The sequence below is a fragment of the Thermobia domestica genome, chromosome 6 (genome assembly GCF_964235325.1).
Source record: "Thermobia domestica chromosome 6, izTheDome1.hap1.1, whole genome shotgun sequence".
Classification (NCBI taxonomy): domain Eukaryota; kingdom Metazoa; phylum Arthropoda; class Insecta; order Zygentoma; family Lepismatidae; genus Thermobia; species Thermobia domestica.
Window position 1 is genome coordinate 217987477 of NC_137459.1, and position 22400 is coordinate 218009876.

The 22400-nt window shown below is 35.2% G+C and overlaps 1 protein-coding gene across 6 annotated transcripts in view; it reads left to right on the forward strand.

Moving 5' to 3' along the window:
• Cdc14 (cell division cycle protein 14) overlaps window positions 1–22400 on the forward strand; it is a 1408510-nt gene that overhangs the window by 907674 nt on the left and 478436 nt on the right. For all 6 annotated transcript variants that reach the window (XM_081762627.1, XM_081762626.1, XM_081762628.1 and 3 more), the window contains one exon: window positions 1844–2117. In XM_081762627.1, the coding sequence (XP_081618753.1) occupies window positions 1844–2117 (274 nt within the window). The remainder of the gene's footprint in view (window positions 1–1843; window positions 2118–22400) is intronic.

The window sequence follows — 22400 nt, forward strand, 5'->3', positions numbered from 1 at the left end:
GAGTTATTAAGTTTTATTTATTTTTATATATCTTTCCCCTTCCTTCCACCGCCCCTAAGGTCTACCGTCAAAGTGATATGAAAAAAACTACCCCAGGTCCGAATTTAATCCATATTGAAAATTTGATTAAGATCGATCCTGTGGTTAAAGTGTGATGAAATCACAAAACGATCACTTTTAGTTTTATTCCTTTTACATATATCTCGCCCTCCCCCTCCCCTAGGTTGCACCGTAAAACTGAAATTACGTAAACATCCCAGGCCCGAACCTTATCTATGTTGAAAATTTGATAATGATAGGTCTGGTGGCTCAAGAGTTATTAAGTTATATTTACTTTTATAGATTTCTCCCCTCCCCCTCCCCTAAGTTCTATAGTTAAAGTGATATGATAAAAAACACATCATGTCAGAGCCTCATCTATAAATATGTTGAAAATTTGGTTAAGGTAGGTCGGATGGTTTAAGCGTAATGAAGTAACAAAAACAGTCTCTTTTATTTTTAATTTTTTGACATATATCTCCCCCTCCCCTTCGTTGCATTGTAGAAGTGAAATGAACAAACATCCCAGGCCCAAACCTTATCTATGTGGAAAGTTTGATCGAGATCGGTCGGGTGGTTCAAGAGTCATTAAGTTTTATTCATTTTCATATGTTTCCCCTCCTCTCCTCCCCCTCCCCTAAGATATACTATCAAAATGAAATGACGAAAAACTTTCCAGGTTTGAAGTTCATATATGTTGAAAATTTGATTGAGATCGATCGCTTGGTTAAAAAGTAATTAATTCACGAACATAGTCACTTTTATTTTTATATTTATTGATTTTTGTATATCTTCCTCTCCACTCCCTCCCCTACGTTGCTCCGTCAAAGTGAAATAATAAAAATCATCCTCGTCCCGAACCTCATCTACAATGAAAATTTGATCAAGATCGGTCAGGTTGTTCAAGAGTTATTAAGTTTTATTTATTTTTTCTCTATTCCCCTTCTCCCCCACCCTAAGTTGTACCGTCAAAGTAAATAGCTAAAAACACTCCCAGGCCAGAACCTCATTTACGTTGAAAATTTGATCGAGATGTCGGGAGTTTCGAGAGATTAAGAGTCACAAACATAGTCACTTTCAATTTTATAACATAGATTTAGGATTGATATAATCTAAAATTGTTGTAATATAGGTTTGTTGTAATGTTTAAATATAAATACATGAATGTTAACAATATGAGACAATGTACCTCGCAAAGAGTTTTTATTAATCACGCAAAAATCAAACAAAAAATTACGGTTTCGATAATTCAAAAATAAAATACAGATTCTGTAAATAATAAATAAATATACAATTTTATGGTGTTCTTTAATGTCTTTGTTATTGCCCCTCAGTCTTCATTTCTGTCCTCCCTAATAAATCAGGCTGGCTGTTGGCTTGGAAAAGTTACTTTTGTTATCAAACGCTATGATAACTTTACTGAAAAATTTGGGTTAATCGCAAGGGAAGAAAAGGTTATTTTGATGGATTTTAGGGGAAGTCAGAAAACTACAGTTTTTGCTATCACTTACACATTGGGCTTTAATATTTGTATATGCTATGCTATTATTAAATTTAGGAGTACAGTATAAACTCTGGTTATTTTTGATAACACAGTGTGGGGGCTGGGAATTCTCGCCCCGGGCGCTTACAACCCACGCGACGGCCCTGTGTGTGTATATATAAAAATTTACCCCAATAATAAATCCCAGTAACATAATTTTTTTTATAGGCAATGTTTTAATGCTTCTATCGATTGAGTCACCTGTACCCTCTTGCCATGAAACTATATTTAATTTCCTAAAAGTTTGCTTTCTATTTACAGGAAACAATCGTACATGTGGCTGCAAGGGGATATACACCGATCACAACACCGAGACAACAACGCTTATCCAACTCATGCGTTCGGCGTCTACAGTGTAAAAGCTAAAACTCTCCCTTTGGACCTTAATAACAGAAATTCAGAACTTAATAAAAGGGAAATAAAATGCAGTGACAATGTTTCTAGAATTCTTCAGAAAGTTGATACTATGAAACTTGATGACCAGGATGAGGAATTCAGAAATGAGAGAAGTATCGAGAAATCTGAATTAATAGAGGTAATTTTACATACGACTTGTTCCGTTATAATTGAATGTCTAGCACGCATGGTTTTGATACCCGTAATTCTGATCTCAGCTTTTGAAGGGAAAGAATAATCGGTATTCACTTAGAGGTATTGAAATTAAGTCTAAAAGCCCAAAATTAACGGCCACTGAAGCTGACGAGCTGACCATCTACGACCCAGCTAAATCCGTTTCGTCTACCACAGTCCTACGTGAACTATAACAACGGGAGTTCAGTTTTGTACATTCAACACCCTCCAATTCGAGATATTGCGTTGAACACTTTTGTACAGCCACCAGCATAAGTATGTCCCCCATCGAGTGCTCCAATTACATTCCGTCGTGTTCAGCATATTTGCAGTTGTGAAAACGCCTTGACAGATGCAACCCAACTTACACGAAAGTTTTCTAAGCACTACCAGCAGTTGTTACCATTGAGCCAGGTGCTTATGCAGGTAAGATTGTAGAGTAGATGACTAACGAAACAGTTCTCTTTTAAGATAAATCTCTAGGGTTCGAATCATGTTGTCCAATAAACACCATATATTAATCTCAATATTGCTGTGTATGCAATGCATTATTTCCTTATATACTGTATGTTCAAGAAAATAAAAACCCTGACCACGCACGAATCAGAAAATACTTGAAAGTAGGTGAAAATATCAAATCTAGGACAACTGCAGGAAATAAGTTTGTAAATCATTGCCTCCATGGACAGACCTTCTCAAATTCTCCTTATTCCAAATTATTTTTCTTTTTGGAGAGGAGAACATGTTGCTTGTCATACTTGGTATGCATTGAAATTCATACTGAAACATTTTAAAAACTTAGAACATTCTCGGGATTTGAACCCATTTCCGCTGAATGACTGACTCGATATTTCCTTCTTTAAAATAAGTTACATAGACCTTCCTCAATGAGGAAAATATCACGAAATGTTTTTTTTAAAGTTAAGCCTATATCCTCGTTTCTAACAATGTCCCGATTTACATTACAATTGAGGCGTTCAGATGCCAAACCGAGTAACTCCATTTTTTGTTGTTTTTTAGTTCTGCATATTTTTGACTTGGAAAAGATTATTCTTCTCAGAGGCAAAATCGATTAACTCCATAGTGTAACAATTAGCTACTAAAATCCGTAAACGTTGAGATCACTCTTACTTAAATACATTGTATTTAAGTTGCTAAAATGCTCAGTACTGAAAAATCACGTTTCGTTGAGTTAATCGGTTTAGCATCTAAAGGTCTCAATTCTTCCTCACCTTAACCTGTAATTTCCAAAGACGTGTAGAAATAGAAAATTCTATGTTTATTTTCCGGAACTACTAACTTACGTTCTTATATTTGTATGAGGAATTTGTGGCGTAGTTGTCGTAAAGCAGGGAACTGCTATAGCAGAGACCTTGGTTGAAATTCCGTCGTGGCGATTACTTTTTCTTTATTGGAAGGTGTTGTTTACGTAATCAGTATTGTAATTCTGCTATTATTATTATTATTATTATTATTATTATTATTATTATTATTATTATTATTATTATTATTATTATTGCAAAATCGGGAGAGGCTACATAGACCAAGTGCCAGGGGGGTGATAACTCCCTCCAGTTAGGGAACTTTGGCACAATATTAGAAATGTTCCATAGGGTCCTTAGAATCAAAAAATAGGTATTGGTCAACATACAGATGGTGATCAGAAAAATGGAAACACCTGTAGTTGGCAACACGTCAGATGTATGGGTTGGCAGTGGTGTCGTGGCGCCCGCAACTTCGGACCGCTGGTGGTGGTGTGTTAGGTCGGTCTCCATACTACGTCAGGCGCAGTGGAACAGCAGTGTCCAGTGGATGCAGCAGACGGAGGTAGTGTAAAATGGGAGACCTCTCAGATTTTCAAAGAGGGCAAATTGTTGGTGCGCGGTTATGTGGAGTGAGTGTGACGGCAGTGGCTACTGTGTTAGGTGTGTCGCGTGGGATAGTGTCGAAGATGATGACGGCCTACACAACACACGGAAAAACCACATAGGGGAAGCGGAACATTGGGCGGAAGAAAATCATGAGTGACAGGTCACGCCGGGTATTAAAGCACATTGTCACGCAGAACCGTCGTGCCACTGCGGAACAAGTGACGGAGGAACTCAATCAGCACCTCCCCCACCTTGTTTCGACAATCACAGTCCGCCGCAAATTACATGACATGAACTTACGGGGTCGCGTTGCACCGGCCAAACCGCTCATCAGGAACCATAACGCTTTCGCACGCCGCAAATGGTGCCGCGACCATGCAACTTGGACCGTTGAGGACTGAAAACGTGTGATATGGTCGGATGAGTTATCCTTCACCCTATTCCCGACCACAGGCTGTGTTTATGTGTGGAGAACGCCCAAAGAAGCTTATGGTCTGCAGTGTCTCCGCCCAACTGTGAAACATGGCGGCGGCTCGGTGATGCTGTGGGCCACCATATCATGGTTTTCATTGGGTCCTGTGGTCACACTTAGCGGACGAATCACTGCCAACGATTATGTCGCAATTTTAGTAGACCACTTGCATCCTATGGTCCGGATGTTGTTCCCGGACAATGACGCCATCTTCCACGATGATAATGCACCCCTTCACACAGCCGGCGTTGTTGCAGCGTGGTTTGAGGAACATCGGGATGAAGTTCAACACCTCCCCTGGCCCGCCCAATCCCCAGATCTCAACATAATTGAACAAATGTTGTCCGTCTTGGAAACACGACTCCGGCGACGATTTCAACCTCCATCCTCTCTCACAGAACTGGCCGATGCCCTGCACGAGGAATGGTGTAAAATTCCACTTGCTACCATTCACGACCTCTATGCCTCCATCCCACGTCGCATCAAGGCTGTTCTGAAGGCGAAAGGTTGCCCGACACCATATTAATCTGGTGAGTTGCAATTTCGTTCAGGTGTTTCCATTTTTCTGATCACCATCTGTATAAGTGAAACACCTGGGTTCTGGGGCCCTTAACTCTTTAGCACCCGTGTATATTTACAGACAGCGATGGGATCTCTTTAAATGACCATAGATCAGACCATTAGTATAACTCTGGAACAAGTTATACCTCGATCGATTAGCAAGATAATGGGCTTATAATTTACGTAATGAACTGGACATTTCTGTGTACAAGGGAAAACTAATTAAAAATTTCTCTTAAAAACGTTCCTAATCGCGATTCTTTTAGTTATTACGTGGCAACACTGCAAACTAGGTGAATAATAAAATGTATTTATGTGTTCCATTCTATGTTCAACTTAAACTGAAAATTTCATCTTGATTCATCAAATAGCAGCAGAGGAAATATGTACTTTACAGTAATCACAAGGTTCATAATACTTGATTTAGATGGAAGTACGAGTATGACTTTGTGTCGATGTTCCGACCATCAGTGCAACAGTGGATCAAGTTATACCTCGATCGATTTGTAAAAGTGTAGGCTTTCAGTTTCCATAATAAGCCAGACATTTCTGCGTACAAAGGAAAACCAATTGTGGGATATTTAAGAAAATTTCCCTACAAAGTCCCTTCTCGCGATTCTTGTAGTTATTACGTGGCAACTCTGAAAACTAGGTGAATAATAAAATGTCTTTATGTGTTCTGTTTCATGTTCAGCTTAAACTGCAAGTTTCGTCTTTATTCTTCAAATAGCAGCAGAGGAAATATCTATTTTATAGTATTCACAGGGTTCATAATAATTTATTTTCATGGAAGTACGAGTATGATTTTCTGTGAATGTTCCGTTTTATTTTTCTATATTAAACAAATGATACAAATTATTTTAGTTGATTTTCCCATTCGTGATATTATAACAGATTCTCACTACCGACAAATTCCCCAGGAAGGTTTTATGGTTTGTTGGTCTATGGTATAATAGAAATTATTTCAAAGCAATAATTTTACTCTTGTGCAGTTACAATATGTTGTTTTGAAAATACTTATTATTCTGGTATTCTACAATGAATACGACTTCCAGACATGCCTGCTGGTATGTGAAGTTTTCAAACAACTCCCGAAGTTTAAGCCATGTATTCTTATTACATGTGCACGCAGATAATCGCACTTAATATAGTATGTAATATGTAGTTTTCTAAATTACGGCATATTAAATAATTTGTTATATTCTTTGTGTTCTTGTCTGTCTGTAAGTTGATAATAGTAGCACACTGGCCCTGAAATTCACGTATTCCCAGTTATTCTGAAGAATACCATCCAGTCAGACAGAAAAGAAAAGAAATTGCTATTGTGAAAAATCAAAAAAATTCTGTGTAATACACTACGCATAAAACGAAACTGACATGAGGACGACAAATTTCATCGAAGAAAGGTTCTATAAAACCTTTCAGGTCAAAGAACTGCAGCAAGAGAGTGACACTACAAAACTACACTGCTTAACACCAACGTGCATCCAAATTCCTACAGAATACGATACAAACAATCACTTTCTGTCGCTGGGACTACCAAAGTTTAACAAAATTACCACGATTGCTAAGTCATTCTGCTGAATCATGTGGGGCAGAAAATTGTACACTCTTGGTGGATAATTCACTATATTTTGAGCGTACTGCTGTATGACAGTAGGTAGCAGACATCCTGCTTAACGAGGAACAGTGCGTATTTTGCCAGAAAAAGAGCTAATATGGGGATCACGGAAAAAAGGGAAACTATGTTTCATGGGAAACTCTAGTGAGATGTGTCACTAGAATAGGTGAACGTGCCATTAAAGAAACTCTATTCGATAGGAAGATGAATCACTATTGTTACATATTCAAGAAGTGGATCTCATAGGAGCAGAAATGAGGTACCGAAACTTGTACCAGATATTCGAGCTAAAATTGTTCATGGAATTCACATAAATAAAGATACCTTCGTTGAAGGCGCATTCTGTGCAGACATGTCAGTGAGTTTTTTGGTTACTGAAGCAGCTTTATTTTTATTAGGAGCCTTTATTATTTACCATCGACAGGTGTGAGTTCCTTCGTGGTCGCAAACGGTGGGAATGCTACGTTCCAAAGATCAGATTTACTTCGTCCCTCATGAAGTTTATATTTACCATTTTAACTGGAAGTGATACGCAAATCCTTGGAAAATATTCCATCAAAAGGGGAGATAGTCCAGGAACTTTAGCATTTTTCTTCGGAAAAATTAGAAGCCAAGGTTTTTCTTTACAAAAACGTTCATTAGGTCATTCTAAATGACATATCAAAAGTCCCCGACTTTCTGCTGTACGCTTCCCCTTTTTTCGGGAGGTAGAAGTGGGGGAGGAAAACGGAATTTAAAATACAATCAAATTCAGTTTATTTGCATGTTAACCTAAATATTCCGAATAAAAAAAGAAAATTTACCGGGAAGGCTTAGCACATTCGCTCGTAAATGTTTCACAGGAAGTCCCAAAGAATATCGGGTCGGGTTTCGGAAATATGACGTCATCCAAATGGCCGACACCAGAATTTGTAGTGTTTTATGGGAATGGTTATAACTTTCCGCAGAATAGTGGTAGAACCGTCGTTTTTGTTTCAGATTGAAGATAATTAATTACCAAATGTACAGAATGAAACGTGTTGTCTGTATCTTTCGAGATACAATAACAAAAAAAAAAAAAAACTAGTCTTTGAGTACCTGGTTTTAAGTATAAATGCAAATAACTCTGTAATCATAAAATATTTCAAAATATATCTTCAAACAATGATTGTAGAGTATTATAAAGCCTTTCCAACGGTACCTGTACCTGCATTTTTTTGTATTTTGAAATGTAAGGAAGGTATGTTGTTTTATTTAATAGACCGACTCTTGTAAAGACAATATAAGCCTACTTTTTTTTTTAATTTTGAAAAAAATTGGATATAAGATTTAATATTGCATTACAATCCGTAAATCACACACATCCCACACACAGATACAAAAATGAGGATTTACAACGTTGGGCGATAGATTCTTATCGTTTGTAGAATGAGAAATGTAAAATTCAGAGTAATAACGAATAAGAAATGTAAACTATTCAACTTACCTGAAATTGTTTACTTATTGAGTTCCTTTGCTGATTGATAAATAATAATTGTAATTATAGCAGGTCGATCTGGTTTGTTACCTCTATTTCTTCGGCGTTCATGAATATTTCACATTCAGAGATTCCTTCCGTTGGAGTGACATTCAAACAGGATTGTCCGTGACAATTTGCAGAAGCAAGAGAGCAGAACAGACCTAGCTTCCGACATCCATACACATTGCCGCATCCTTTAAATCATGAACAGAAAATCATTTTTAAAAGGGACGGCGGAGCAGGTGGCTGCGTTGATCGAATTGGTACTAACAAATTGTCTTTCATAACCCAACCCCCTCTTCAAGATTTAGTTGGTTTCCGAGCCATGTTTGTACGTGGTCATAAACCCGAAACAAATGTTGTTGTGCTACAGCTGAAGTCGGTGGTAAGGCTTCTAAATCGACAGACTTATTTCTCTTCACTGATTTGGTGAAATAATGATAACGGTAATCATTTAGTGAAATGTCACTTGCAGATGCACCGTATAACCCCCCCCCCTAAAAAAAACTGTATGCCATTTTCAGTTATTTCTGCATGGGAAACATTACTTCGATTAAAAATTTCTACAGCATGTTTTAAATCTTGACGTTTTTGTAATAATTTCAAACAAGCTGATTTCCCCTTCTGAAAAATGGCAGATGTTCCATCACAGCCTGAAAAAGCATATAGAAATAAAATGTGACTTTTGCATACACCTTCTAAACTTCTTGATGGGTAAATCTTCGGCTCTCTCTTTCCTTTTCCTGGCTTCAAGAAGAAAAAAAATCTAAATTCGGCGGATTTCGAGCTGTCATGATTACTAACAAATCAATATCCTCACCAACAATAACTGTAGAATTAGAATGAATTTTTATATCGTGAGTGTGGTTTCTACAATGAGGACATCAGCATCATTCTCTGCTTGTTTGACATCAATATTGGCAGCCTTGAATTTGTCAGTGAGCAAACCAATCAACCTACTTTTGTTTGCATTGGCGAGAAAGTTTTCTTGGCTGATAGTCGCAACCATGTTTCCATCAAATATAATTGATGTTGATGCTGCTTTCGAGCACTGACGAAGTTGCTGCATGCCTTTTACATTTTTCTGAGGATTCCCATATCCATCAAATACGATGACAGTGTTTTGACCGAAGTGTTTTTCCACATATGCCATATATTTGTCACAAATATCCATGAAAGATTCGTTTTAACGCCACACCACTCGATGAATAAGGAACCCTCCATCAACGACGTAGTTTGCGTTTCCGAGATCAGGATGAACATTGGTCGGGTTGAAGATGTTGAATAAGGATGATTTCTTCGTTTTTCTCATTCCAGTTGCATCAAAAAGAGCCATTGGGTAAGGATCCAGTTCGAAATTTAAACATGCTCGAAGATCATCATCTGATCTTTTGATTACGCTCAATGGTTGAAACAACAGCAGTGGATCGACAGGCGCAGTAACATGATGTACCGTAAGGTGACTGTTCACTGTTTGAAGAGACAGAACCCTATCAGTACGAGAATATTTTATGTCATGAAAAATGTCACCAACTTCTCTTTCCATCATGGTTGCTCCAATGTTCAGTGCATCGTAGCAGTTTATCTTCTCCACATTACCTGTAACCTCTGTTCCTATAAACATGATCACTTGTACATTTGGGAAAGGGTTGTGGGCACTGAACCACTCTGATACTTTCCTAACATCTTCTTGCTCCCGTTTGATTCGAGATTCTCGTGCATCTACATGCTGTTCTTCACTTGCAAACGAAATCCCACAAAAGTTTTCTAATCCTTCAGATATGTTGCTCACACTTAACAAACCAACAACAAACTTAGTTAAAACATTCTCTTTTGTACTTGTTCCATGCACAAAGCCTCCTCGTATCTTTGAAGACTTCACGAGTGACTGTTCTATTACCATATCTCTTAGAGTTCCACTAAAAAAATTCTGATCGCTTAACAGTGAAAAAGTATGCAGTAAATTTTCTATAGATGTCTCCATCTATTATGTTCTCCAACTTTACCATGTCTTGTACAAACAAGTTAGTACTTTTAGCGTACAAAAAATGTTCTGCGGCGTGGAAATACGGAATCATCCTCTTCACTGGAGACAAATATGCCTTCCAATCACCCATCCTCTTTGCCCTAATAAACTATTTGAGGATTAACACCATATCTAAATACTGGTCCCATAATTGTGCAGTTGGACCTCTCTCTTTTAGTTGGTTTCAATTACAAAAATGCAGGTACAGGTACCGTTGGAAAGGCTTTATAATGTTCTACAACCTTTATTTGAAGATATATTTTGAAATATTTTATGATTATTGAGTTATTTGCATTTACACTTAAAACCAGGTACTCAAAAACTAGTTTTTTGTTATTGTATCTCGAAAGAAATTAACAATGCAGACAGCACGTTCCATTCCGTACATTTGGTAATTAATTATCTTCAATCTGAAACAAAAACGACGGTTTTATCACTATTCTGCGGAAACTTATAACCATTCCCATAAAACACTACAAATTCTGGTGTCGGCCATTTGGATGACGTCATATTTCCAAAACCCGACCCGATATTCTTTGGGACTTCCTGTGAAACATTTACGAGCAAATGTGCTAAGCGTTCCTGGTAAATTTTCTTTTTTTATTCGGAATATTTAGGTTAACATGCAAATATACTGAATTTGATTGTATTTTAAATTGCAGTTTCCTTCCCCACTTCCACCCCCCGAAAAAAGGGGAAGCGTACAGCAGAAAGTCGGGGACTTTTGATATGTCATTTAGAATGACCTAATGAACGTCTTTGTGAAGAAAAACCTTGGCTTCTAATTTTTCCGAAGAAACACCCATTTTTTGACTAAAGTTCCTGGACTAAGAACACAGGTGAATCTTTTAAGACTGATGGTTGGAGGTCATCACCGCTTGCGACAACACAATCATACATTGCTATTTTTAATTAAAACATTTGTGAATATGAAGATGAGTTGCCCGTACGTTTCAGAAGAGTTAGTAATGCTGTATTGCTTGTGAGATAACTGACTGTTATACCTAGAAGCAACTGTTTTAACATCATCCATTTTCCACCTGAGTAGGTTATATACTATATCTATCCCAATGTTAACCTATGGGAATACCATTCTATTGTTCAGGAACATATGATGACAGGTAGGGGTGGGGGATTAGACCATGTAAACAAAAGAGGGCACTAGAAAATGGTAAGGGTTAGAACAAATATAAAATATAAACAAAAGAAAGAATAGTAGAAGGTAGAAGAGAAATTGTGTATACAGTGTTTTGCAGCTGTATAGTTTAAAGAATAATTTTATAGAAAACAAAAGAAAAGAGATGGGTGTAGGAAAAGGGTTGTTGTTGACTTGCAAAAGATGAATTGTAAACAAAAAGAGAGAATAGTACCAGATGTTGATGGTGTGCGGGAAGAGAATATGTATACGGTGCTTTCTAGGTAGGATGATTATACAAAAATCAGCTATGGACTGCACATATAGAGGTTATTATTATTATTATTATTATTATTATTATTATTATTATTATTATTATTATTATTATTGAAAAATCTTGTTAGAACACGCACCACGGTGGCCGATGGCGGAAACGCAAGGCTGCGCGGGGTGTGTGAACGGAAAGCATCCGCCTGTGCGGACGCGACCAGGAATAAAGATGAAATGGGAGTAAAGACACGTACATATGGAATTTTGAAAAAAGAGAAAAGTGTTGACCTTGAACTAACTCACGTAGGCATAAGAAAAACAAAAGGAAATGAATGTTTGTTTAGGATTGTTTATCCTTGAGTAAAGACGGGTAAACATTGAATTTCCAAGAAGAGAAAAGTATTGGTCTTGAATGAACACATGAGAAGAATTCGTGGAATTTTTTTGTAAAGATTTGTTTGCTTGTATACTGGATGCGTTGTTTTGAATATATTAAAAAAATATGGATGGTGTTAGGACGCCATTTTGTTTGACGAAAGCGTTCAGATACTGGATTTGGGAAAAGTTATTTGCTGCTATGGCTCCTGTACTCAAGCTTGTTTTTGAGGAGAACGAAGACACTTTACAGTGTCCACCATCTCCGGTGAAAAAAAGTTGAAGATGGGAAATATGGATTTACGCGAGAAAAAGTCAAAGAATAGACCGGATTTCCCGGACTGCGTTAAAGTTGTCTATTTATCTTCATCTTCGGATGATGATATTTCATTCTCAAATGAAACGGATTTTGAATAAGGTTGCCAAATACCATCACCATCAGTTTGCCTTCTCCACCATCATCTGCATCATTATTGGCAAATACAGGAAGAAGATTTTGGACTTTGGGTTGTTCGTCTAATAGTTTTAAAGTGGACCCGAATTTTATTTTGAAAACGCTTAAAGAGCGGGAAACAGAGAAAACATTAATCTGCTACGGATGTAGTGAAGCTGTACATAACCAAATGGGCGACGAGTGCCTTTTCATGTCTGAAGAAGAATTGGTGGAAAGAACGGTAAGAAATTTAATAGAAATAGAAATTGACGAAATTTATTATTCCAATGCAAAATCACATATTGTTGGAATATGCACCCAGGAGGTCTTTTACGAAATATACTGTGATCTCATTCAAGAAAGGGACAAGTATTTTTTAAACGAAGTGATGGAGATTTTTAAATTAAAGACAGAAAGAGAGGATATTCCAAGTAAGCGTTTACCCATGTGCAAATAGATTATACATTAGTGAAGTGAATTGTGAACTGAATGTATGAAGAAACTGAAACGTGATTGTGTATATAGTTTAAACACCAGCAGAAAGTGACACGTGATTTTGTAAATACCTTTAAACTACATGAAGAAGAAAAGCATAGTTAAACTATTTGGCCACGTTTGATCCTGTGTTTGTGGTTCAAAATATATTTTTCATATTAATGGAATTGGTGATGTTGAACATATTAGTGAAGTTTGTGTTTCAAAAAACTAAGTGTATACTGAAGTTTAAACAATATTTCTTGGGAACGTGATTGATTATTTCTTCACGATATTGGAACATTTGATGTGGAACGTTTATCCAACGAAATAACTCTTATTGATTTTCTTGACGTTTTTGAAGAAAAACATTGTGAAATCTAAAGTATAAACTTGAAACGAAAAGCGCGTGAACATGGAATTTGTTGGTCCGCTCTTTTCCTTGGAACGCAAACAAAAAATTTCACCATGTGTTAATCAATAAATTATTGACATACAAGCTTTTAAGATTTCAAATCATGAATTTATTATTCGTGAACTTTGTTTAACTGCATGTGATGATATAGTAAATTTGCATTGTTTAATGAAATCACCAGTAGAATACAATTTACTTCCGTTAGGCTGTCAAAAACAAATTGAATGGTTAACATTAAACTTTGTAACCAAGATGAAGCCTTTTATTGCAAAGATACAGAAAAAACAATTTCAGTTAAAAATATTTTTGCACTAGCTAACATTATTAATTTGCAAAACAAACATTGTCCACTATGAAACACACTGTATGCAAACAATGCATAATAATTGTTTGGTTGGAACTTTTAATAACATTAACTATTGCATTTGAATGATGTAATTTTAATTTTGTAATTGAGTGATAAATGAAAAATAATCAAATAAACATTTCATTACAGTAAAATGTGTTGTTTTCATTTCAGAAAAATTTTAACATTGAAATAAATCAATAGAAAAAATCTTTTACGAAGTAAAATGTTGGAAAGTAGCATATTTTTATATTTATATTCTTTTGTATTTACATATATTACTTGATGATTAGCATGGCTTTACATGCGTGCATTACTTTAATTTTTCGTTTGCAAGGCACACCTTGCTGTATATTATATAAATAGTGTATTCTAGAAATAAATAATTAGTAGATTAAGAGTACCAGGCCTGGTTAATATTTTACGTAAGTGTATATGTTGTGTGTATGTATATAGTCTATGTAAATGTGTACTAATTCTTATTCATATTTTTTAGCTTTGTAAATCTCTTGTATGCAATTAGCGAAACTTCTTATAGTTGGATACACTTCTCAGGGGAACGTGAGTCATTGTAGTTGGAAATAGGAGAAGGAAAATTTTGCCGAGGTAAACTCATAGTCCCCGCTACCCGCAAGAAGTTCCTGCGGCCGAGTTTTGCCTAACAGCTATAAAAAGAGGCGGAAATTGCAGTTAGATCATTCTGAAAGGAATCCTCCAGAGTGATGGAACTTTTTTCGTTCCTTTATGTTTCTCAGAGTAAGAGAAACCGTTTTCACTAGAATATATAGGGAATTAATTTCTGACCTAGAAATGTTTGTTTTGTTTTTTCGGTAGAGGATAGGACTCGCGAATTAAGATATAATTTGAGTTTAATAAATCGGTTTTAAGATGTTTTTGGAATAGCGAAAGGAACTATCGTGAACATTCCTGGTATTTGAAAATGGGGTTTTGTATAAGTAAGGCGCGAGGAGAAGTGTGTAGGAAAATTAGAGAATTTTCAGTCAGGATTAAATATTAAATAGTTATTGCTCTCTCGTTTATATAAGAACGAAGAGAGAATTGAGTTTAAGTGAACTAAGAGTTGTTCACAGGGTGATAAATGGGTACCCGGTCTATCGATTGATATAAGATTCTTTTAGGGATCTTAAACTTATTTTGAAGCGGAGTCTTGAAATATAGACGAAGCTGATAGACTTTCCTACCACTTGATTTACCCTCGGATCCAGGTTACGGGTCCAAAATCCCCATCCTAACCATACTCAAACCTAAGTTAATAGCTAGTTTTTTCCTAGTAAAGCAGTTCACATAAGAATGTTGCTTTACGTTTAGGGCAACTAGGTGAAGCATACTATGAATAATTAGTATAGCTGATAGAAAGAATTAAGGAGTAGATTTGTCAGCTTGTAAGAGAACGCGAGGCAAATTACTCCGCAGTCCAATCCCTTATTAGTGATAATTTTATATATTCTAGAGCAAATTCAATTATGGAATTAGGTAGTTATTTTTCTTGAGTGGGAGCAATTTAGAGAAAAGTAGACAACTTTCTATTATTATTGAACCAAATCAACTTTTCTTAATAATTATCTAATAAAGGGTTAATTATATAAGAAAGGCTATGTTTTTCTAATTCCTAAAAAATCGTTCCCGGGAAGGGAATTTTCTAAGTAGTCTTACCCTAGACGAGACTAATTAGATTATAATCGAGCTAATTTGAATGCAACCTCGCTTTCTCGATAAGTTAAAGGAAAAGAGAAAGGAGGACTACCAGGTTAAGGGTTGATAAAAAATCTTCTTCTTAGTATTAATATAAATTTATTCTTAATTTTCCTATATTATGTAAATAGGAAGAAGGTAAAATAGGGAGAGTAAGAAGGAGGGTTGCACGTTATATAGTTTACATTTTAAGAAATTATTTAAGCATAAACTAAAATAGAAAAGCCTACGTGAAAAAACAATCTTGGAGAGAAGAAACGTGAAAACATATTATGCTTTAGAGTACGACACAATTTTAGGACACGAAATAAAAAATTGGCCGCTAAAGTGCAACACTTGTAGAGGAAAGAAACAGTGTTTTGATACTGTTTGTTAGTTGTTGAGTTTATTTTCTTCTTAGAAGACGTGTTTCTGTATTAGCAAAAGGATGAATTTCACATGTAAGAAATCACATATTGACATTAATTGTATTAAGTCAGCTTTAAGTGGATACGAAACAAAGTTTTACTTTGTCATGGGTGTTATATCAGTTTGCAAAATAAGAATATACATATTTATATCTTAAAAAGTAAATATGTGATGGACTTGGAAGCTTTTAGTATTTTATCAGAAAACGATACGTACAAGGAAATTATGAAATTATATATGAAATCACATAATATTCATAGCAAGCAGGATTATATTCTTATTCAGTATAATTACAGTGCGTCCCACCAGCTTTCGAAGCCGAAAAAACGTTATAATTTCCGAACAAATGTACATAAGAAAATGAAATTCACAATACACGTACCTTGTTTCATGCTAAACTCGAGAAAGGGTTCATCAGAAGCGCACACGTCAAAACAAAAACGATAAGTCGCGGCAGGGAAAGTGCTACTTGGCGTGGTGCGCGTGTGTTAGTGTGACTCAAGTCGCTGCATCGCGAGGGTGGTTCAGTACACCGTACAGGAACGCGTGTTCATTGTTAAAAAATATTGGATATCGGGATTGTATCAGACCGTTCAACGTGAATTTTGCCGTGAATTTGGATGCCGTGAAGGACTATCGAAATCATCAATACATCATTTGGTGAACAAGTTCGAAATAACAGGAATATTGCTTACGGGACATGGATGCGCGCGTCCACGGATGTCCGAGGAGACAGTACAGAATGTGCGGCAACGTCTTTTGCAGTCCCGTAAGAAGAGCCTGCGTCGATTATCACAAGAGGTGGGGATGTCAAAGTCAACTGTGCAAAGTGCCGCCAAAAGAGCCAAGCTTTTTCCATATCGCGTTACAGTCATCCGGGAGTTGAAGACTACAGATTGGGAAAAGCGAATGATGTATTGTCGTTGGTTGCAAGCTTTGTTGCATGACAATCCAGAAATCCTAGATTATACTTGGTTCACAGATGAAGCTTGGTTCCATCTCTCCGGATATTTGAACTCCCAGAATGGCCGGGCCGCCAAAAATGCACATGTGTACCACGAGATTCCACTTCATCAATTGAAGGTGAGAGTTTAGTGTGCAATTCCCCGACAGCGTATCATTGGACCCATCGTCTTTGAAGATACAGTAAACACACAAGTTTACTTACACATCTTCAGTGAATTTGTGAATCAGCTGGACGCTCAAGAACTGCGTCGCGGTTATTTCCAACAAGACGGAGCAACCTGCCATACTTCAAACGTGGCCATGGCAGAAAGTGAGTCCTTTTTTGGTGACAGAATAATCTTCGAAGGATTGTGGCCGCCAAGATCCCCGGATTTAACACCACCTGATTTTTTTCTTATGGGGTTTTCTTAAAGGTTGTGTTTACAGAGACAACACACGATCACTGCAAGAATTGCGAAAAAAACATTGAGAATGCGATTCATGTGATCACACCGGAGACTTTACATCGGTCTTTTCACAATATGGAACGCCGTGTACAAATGTGTCTTGACGTCCAGGGAGGACACTTTCAGCACCTGCTGTGACGGTCATGTATTCAGTATGGAACAAGGTACATGTATTGTGAATTTCATTTTCCTATGTATATTTGTTCGGAAATTATAACTTTTTTCGGGTTCGAAATCTAGTGCGACGCACTGTATAATAAACTTTATGAAAGCGGTATATTTCATTTGGCACTTTCTGATTCCGACTTTCCAAGACAAATATTTTTGCATCAAGATCTTTCAGACGGAATAAATATGAATGCAGATAGATAATGTTAAATTTGGTAGGACGCACGCGCATTCCTTAAAAGTTTCTGCGCTTGCGGAATCGTTTGTTTATTTGTAACAAGAATGTTTAAGCAGAACAGTATTCGAGAAGATGTGTAAGTCGTCTATTTCTTTCGAGTATATTTTCCCGAGAGAAAAAAATTTAAATTGCTAATAGGCGGAAAGCAATTTTTGTAGATGATATTTCTCAAGAACAAGATAAAGTCAAAATATTATATGGTAAGGCTGTGAATCTCTATTTGTTTAGAAGATTATCGATATCATCATGAAGTTCGATTTGAAAAAGTGTATTTTGATACGCATATTGAAATTCCTGAATTAGATAATGTAAACTGTAAGTGCAATCGGTGATTTGTGCGTGAAAGTACTTTTTGAAAATTATAAACTGAGAGAACCACTACTTTGTTTTGCTTGTTCAATAAGAATTCCAGATGAAAGATTTCATGCATGTACATTAGCGTGTGATAATAGTTTGAAGCGTGGTTTGTGGGAATATTAACTAAGAAGAAAAATTCCTGACATAGTGTTTAAACTTTACTTCAAGAAACACTGCTTAAACAATGGTTGTAAAAAAAAAAAGCTTTTAAATAGATTTAACTTATCATACGTAGGCGTTTCGTTTTCTGATACTTATATTTCGCAGTTAGTGGAACTGCTTTTAGAGAAAGATAATGTTTATAGAAAATAATCAGTGCGTGTATGATTGTACTTCTTTTTCTCATGAATAATGTGTTAGAATGTATTTCAAGATGGAAGCCACACCGTAGAGTTTTGTGTTACGGCTGTTTTGAAAATTGAAGTATTTTTAATGTACATGAATGCATTACTTTAGACTGTGATATGCTTTAATGCATGGCGTGCCATGGTGAATATAGAAACCTTTGATGACTTATATGAAGAATTTGTATGAATGCATAATGATATTGAAATTGATGGATGCACATTTGATTATGCGTTATATAATGTTTTATTAAACAAAAACAATATCCAATTAATTTTGAGTTACTCCTGGAGAAGGACCTTTTATAATTTTTAATTTTGTTCTTTTCTGTTATTGAAACATGCACAATTGAATGAGAAGCCTAAATGAATGGTATAAATTGTAAATACGTTTTATATTGATTTTTGGAATCTTAGACATAATTTTTATTGTGACAGAATCATTTATATTTGCTTGTATTTAAAATAGAATGTAAAATTGTATATGTTTTCATATCATATACTTTATTAGCATTTTAATCATGATTTATAAACACACTAACATATCTATACACGATTTTTCAAAATTTTATATTAACTTCAAAAAAAATATTATTCATTAAATGTATGTTTCTCTTATTATTATTATTTCTTGAAAGTGTTTTACGTTTTATTTTAAAATATTTGATTTTTATCTTTCAAAATTAATCTCGTGCCCAGAAGCATTTAGTTTGTAATCTCGTATTCAGATAGTTTGAAAATACGTGAATTTTTTAAAATTAGTAACAGTAATATTACGAAATGTGTTAATTATATGACATTGTAACAAACACAAACTAATTTCATGAACATGACATAACGTTACATAATATGTTGTAACACTTTGAAAAATTTTAGTTGGATCGTTTTACTACGTAAACTCCATAGTAAGCACAGCTTATGAATTGGATCGCATCTTTTAACTTCTCGTAATGATTATTTGAAAAATCTATGACTGTGATCCTACTATAACAAGCTCGTTGTAAAAATAGTCCGAAAATACTAAAATGTGTAACGTTTTAAAAAATTAGTGTTAAAAATGTTCCGAAAGTACTAACAATTGTGAACTTGTAAATATTTCGTTTTACTACGTAAACTCCGCTTATTTATTTTGCGTGTTATTTCTTTAAAATTGGATCATTTGCTTTTGCAACTTGTATTTTGACGGATCGTTGTCAATGAAACCTCATAAAAAGAAACTATGTTTCAAAAATAGTAAAATGTGTAAACGTTTTAAAAAAAATAGTTGTTAGAAATGTGACGAAAATACTAAAAATTCCGAATTCAGAAATAATAATCTAAAGTAGCTCTGCAACGAACATATGAAGAAATATATTTTTATATTCTGAATTACATTTTAGAGTAAAAGAGTATCATGTAATGATTTTTGTAAGTTCACACTGTACGAGAGTTGTGTTAAAGAAATATTTTTATAATCAATCTTTGTTGAGTTTTGCAAAGCAAATTTAATATATATACACCGAATTTGGTCGTAGTGCTTACTGCGCCAACAAGGCATTGTATAAATTGCGTTTCATAAAATGAAATATTTATACGTCCACAGCATAGATGTTCTACAGAGTTTTATGTTTGAAACATTGAATTGAAATAATAAAATATTGAAAATTGCATTTTACTTTTTGTATATCAATTTGAATGTACTATTACAAATTTGAAAAAAAGTTTCACTAATCCAAATCTTAATTTTAAGAGAATATAAGTGAGTATCAAATTCGATAATATCGTTAACTGATACTGAATGTCATATACAGGAAAAAGTATTTTTAAGTTGAAATTAAGATTGGTCTTAAGAATAAGGAAAGAAGAAGAAATAGCATTTTGAAAGATTTTTTAACGGGGAACTGTAACATGTATTTTATCGGTTGTCGACAACGATACTCCCCTTAACAATTTGTTTCGAGTCCCGTAAAACATTTACAACAGTGAGAAAATAGTTTTATATTTACTAACAATTACCCAATACATATGTTCGCCAATGCACATATATCGAATAAAAATGGAGTAAAATATGCTTTCTACAATTTTGCCTGTTAATATATTTACTATTGTATATATATCCTATACTTAAAAACAAAGTATAAAAAGTAGTAGTACTTGTTTTCATGTATAAAAAAATCCTCCGTTGACGTTCACACTAACTCCTAACCAATATACATATTTGCCATGGATTATACTTATATTTTATACTTCAATACGTACAACACGAAAAAGCATCCGTTTTCTTAGTGTCTCGACCATTTCCCCAACAGTATACACACATTTTATACAAACATGCTGTAAAAATCAAATAATAATAATAATATGTATTTCGCAAAAATTAACGTTGAGCAAAATGTTTATATCACGTACTTCGCATATTAATATATAATGGAAATACTAACTGGGAGTCAAGATATTACCCATGCGTTCAGTGTCCTACATATCTATGTATAGTGCATAAACAATAAGTAAAATTACAAGTTTGCATGTATAGTAACTCAACCACTAACTATACCGTTCACCGCACGTATCTCATATACAGAGGTCATCTAAACTATTTTACTAATTCGTATAGTAAATATTAGCCGTTATACATGCTGTGCAGTGCATAGTAATACATTTCATATGGAAGTCAATCATGATTTATTTTGAATATTGGATGCTACATATCCTAACATAGGTTTACTACGTAAACTACCCTTATTTATTCTTTCGTGTTATATATAATAACATTCCTTGTTAAAATGTTCCGAAAATACTAAAAATTGCGAGCTTGTAAATAATTCGTGTGCCAAGCATACACAGTTTATTTTGCATAAATTTATTTATTCAGTTCTGTAAGAACTTCGTTGTTAAAACCGTGTGTGATCCGTCAAATAAATAGATTCCTTCGAAAATTCTTTCTAATTGTTCGACGGTTCGCTTCCATAGGAAGCTCTGAACAATCTAAGATTGTGATCGTACTAAAAAGTATATTCCCTCTACCCCTTACAGTTGATCGTAAAATACTATTGTATGTTTTGTATAAAATAACATTGCTTAACATAGATGTTATGTGATTCTTTGCGCATGTTTTAAACAGTAATGTATGTTCTGTGTAAAATATTAAGCGTTTACTACCCGGTGTTTGAGTATTTTGGCAGCCACATAGTATAAAGTATACTATATGCAAGATATTAACCGTATACTGCCTTCAGTGCGTCTCTTTTACTCGTCTATATGTACTACCCTCAGTGCGTGTCTTTTGCTAGTCTATATGCAGTAATGTATGCTTTGTATAAGATATCGTCGGTTACCGTTCATGCTAGGTTATTCTGAAACAGTATTATATGGTATATACAAAAAATAACAAACCTTTCCGCTGATGGTATATAAATTATGCAGATATACTTAGGAATATTTACCATAGTGAGCGCGATTTTTACTTTTCAATCAGCGCCATCTGTTTTCTACTTGACGCATCACTACTACCATTATTCTATCGTACCGCGTGCGTGCGCCATCCCTACTAGCCGCGCATCGTTAATCCCGCAGGCCTGGGGGTTGCCCACCCGGTTTCCGGCTACGCTTCCCGCACTGGTCGCGGCTTTTCCTTTCGCGTGCCCGCTGGAAAATCGCGGACGCGGCAAAGTGGCGGGCATAATTCGCTTTTTTTTTCGCTTATTTTTTCTTAATTTTGTTTATTCAGTTCTGAAAGAACTTCGTTGTTAAAATTGAGTGTGAACCATCAAATGATCCTCGGACACAAAAAAGTTTATTCTAAACTCCTGTAATCAGTATACTGTGTACAATGACATTCGAATGTTTCCTGAAAGTACTCGACAATAGGTAAGTTGAACTTTATAATAGTTATAGACATTACTATATGTATGTGTAATGTGCAAAATATAAAATAAATGATAACAAAATCTCTATCGATAAACGTTTATATCACCGTACATATGACCTATTTATAGGTTCACGCCATTGTCTTATATTACTATTGATATATCCTATTTTTTAATATTGACGACATTTTCTCATAATTCTACTGATATGCACTACATTTTAATGTTGTTCACATATACTTGAAATTCTACTCATATGCCTTAGT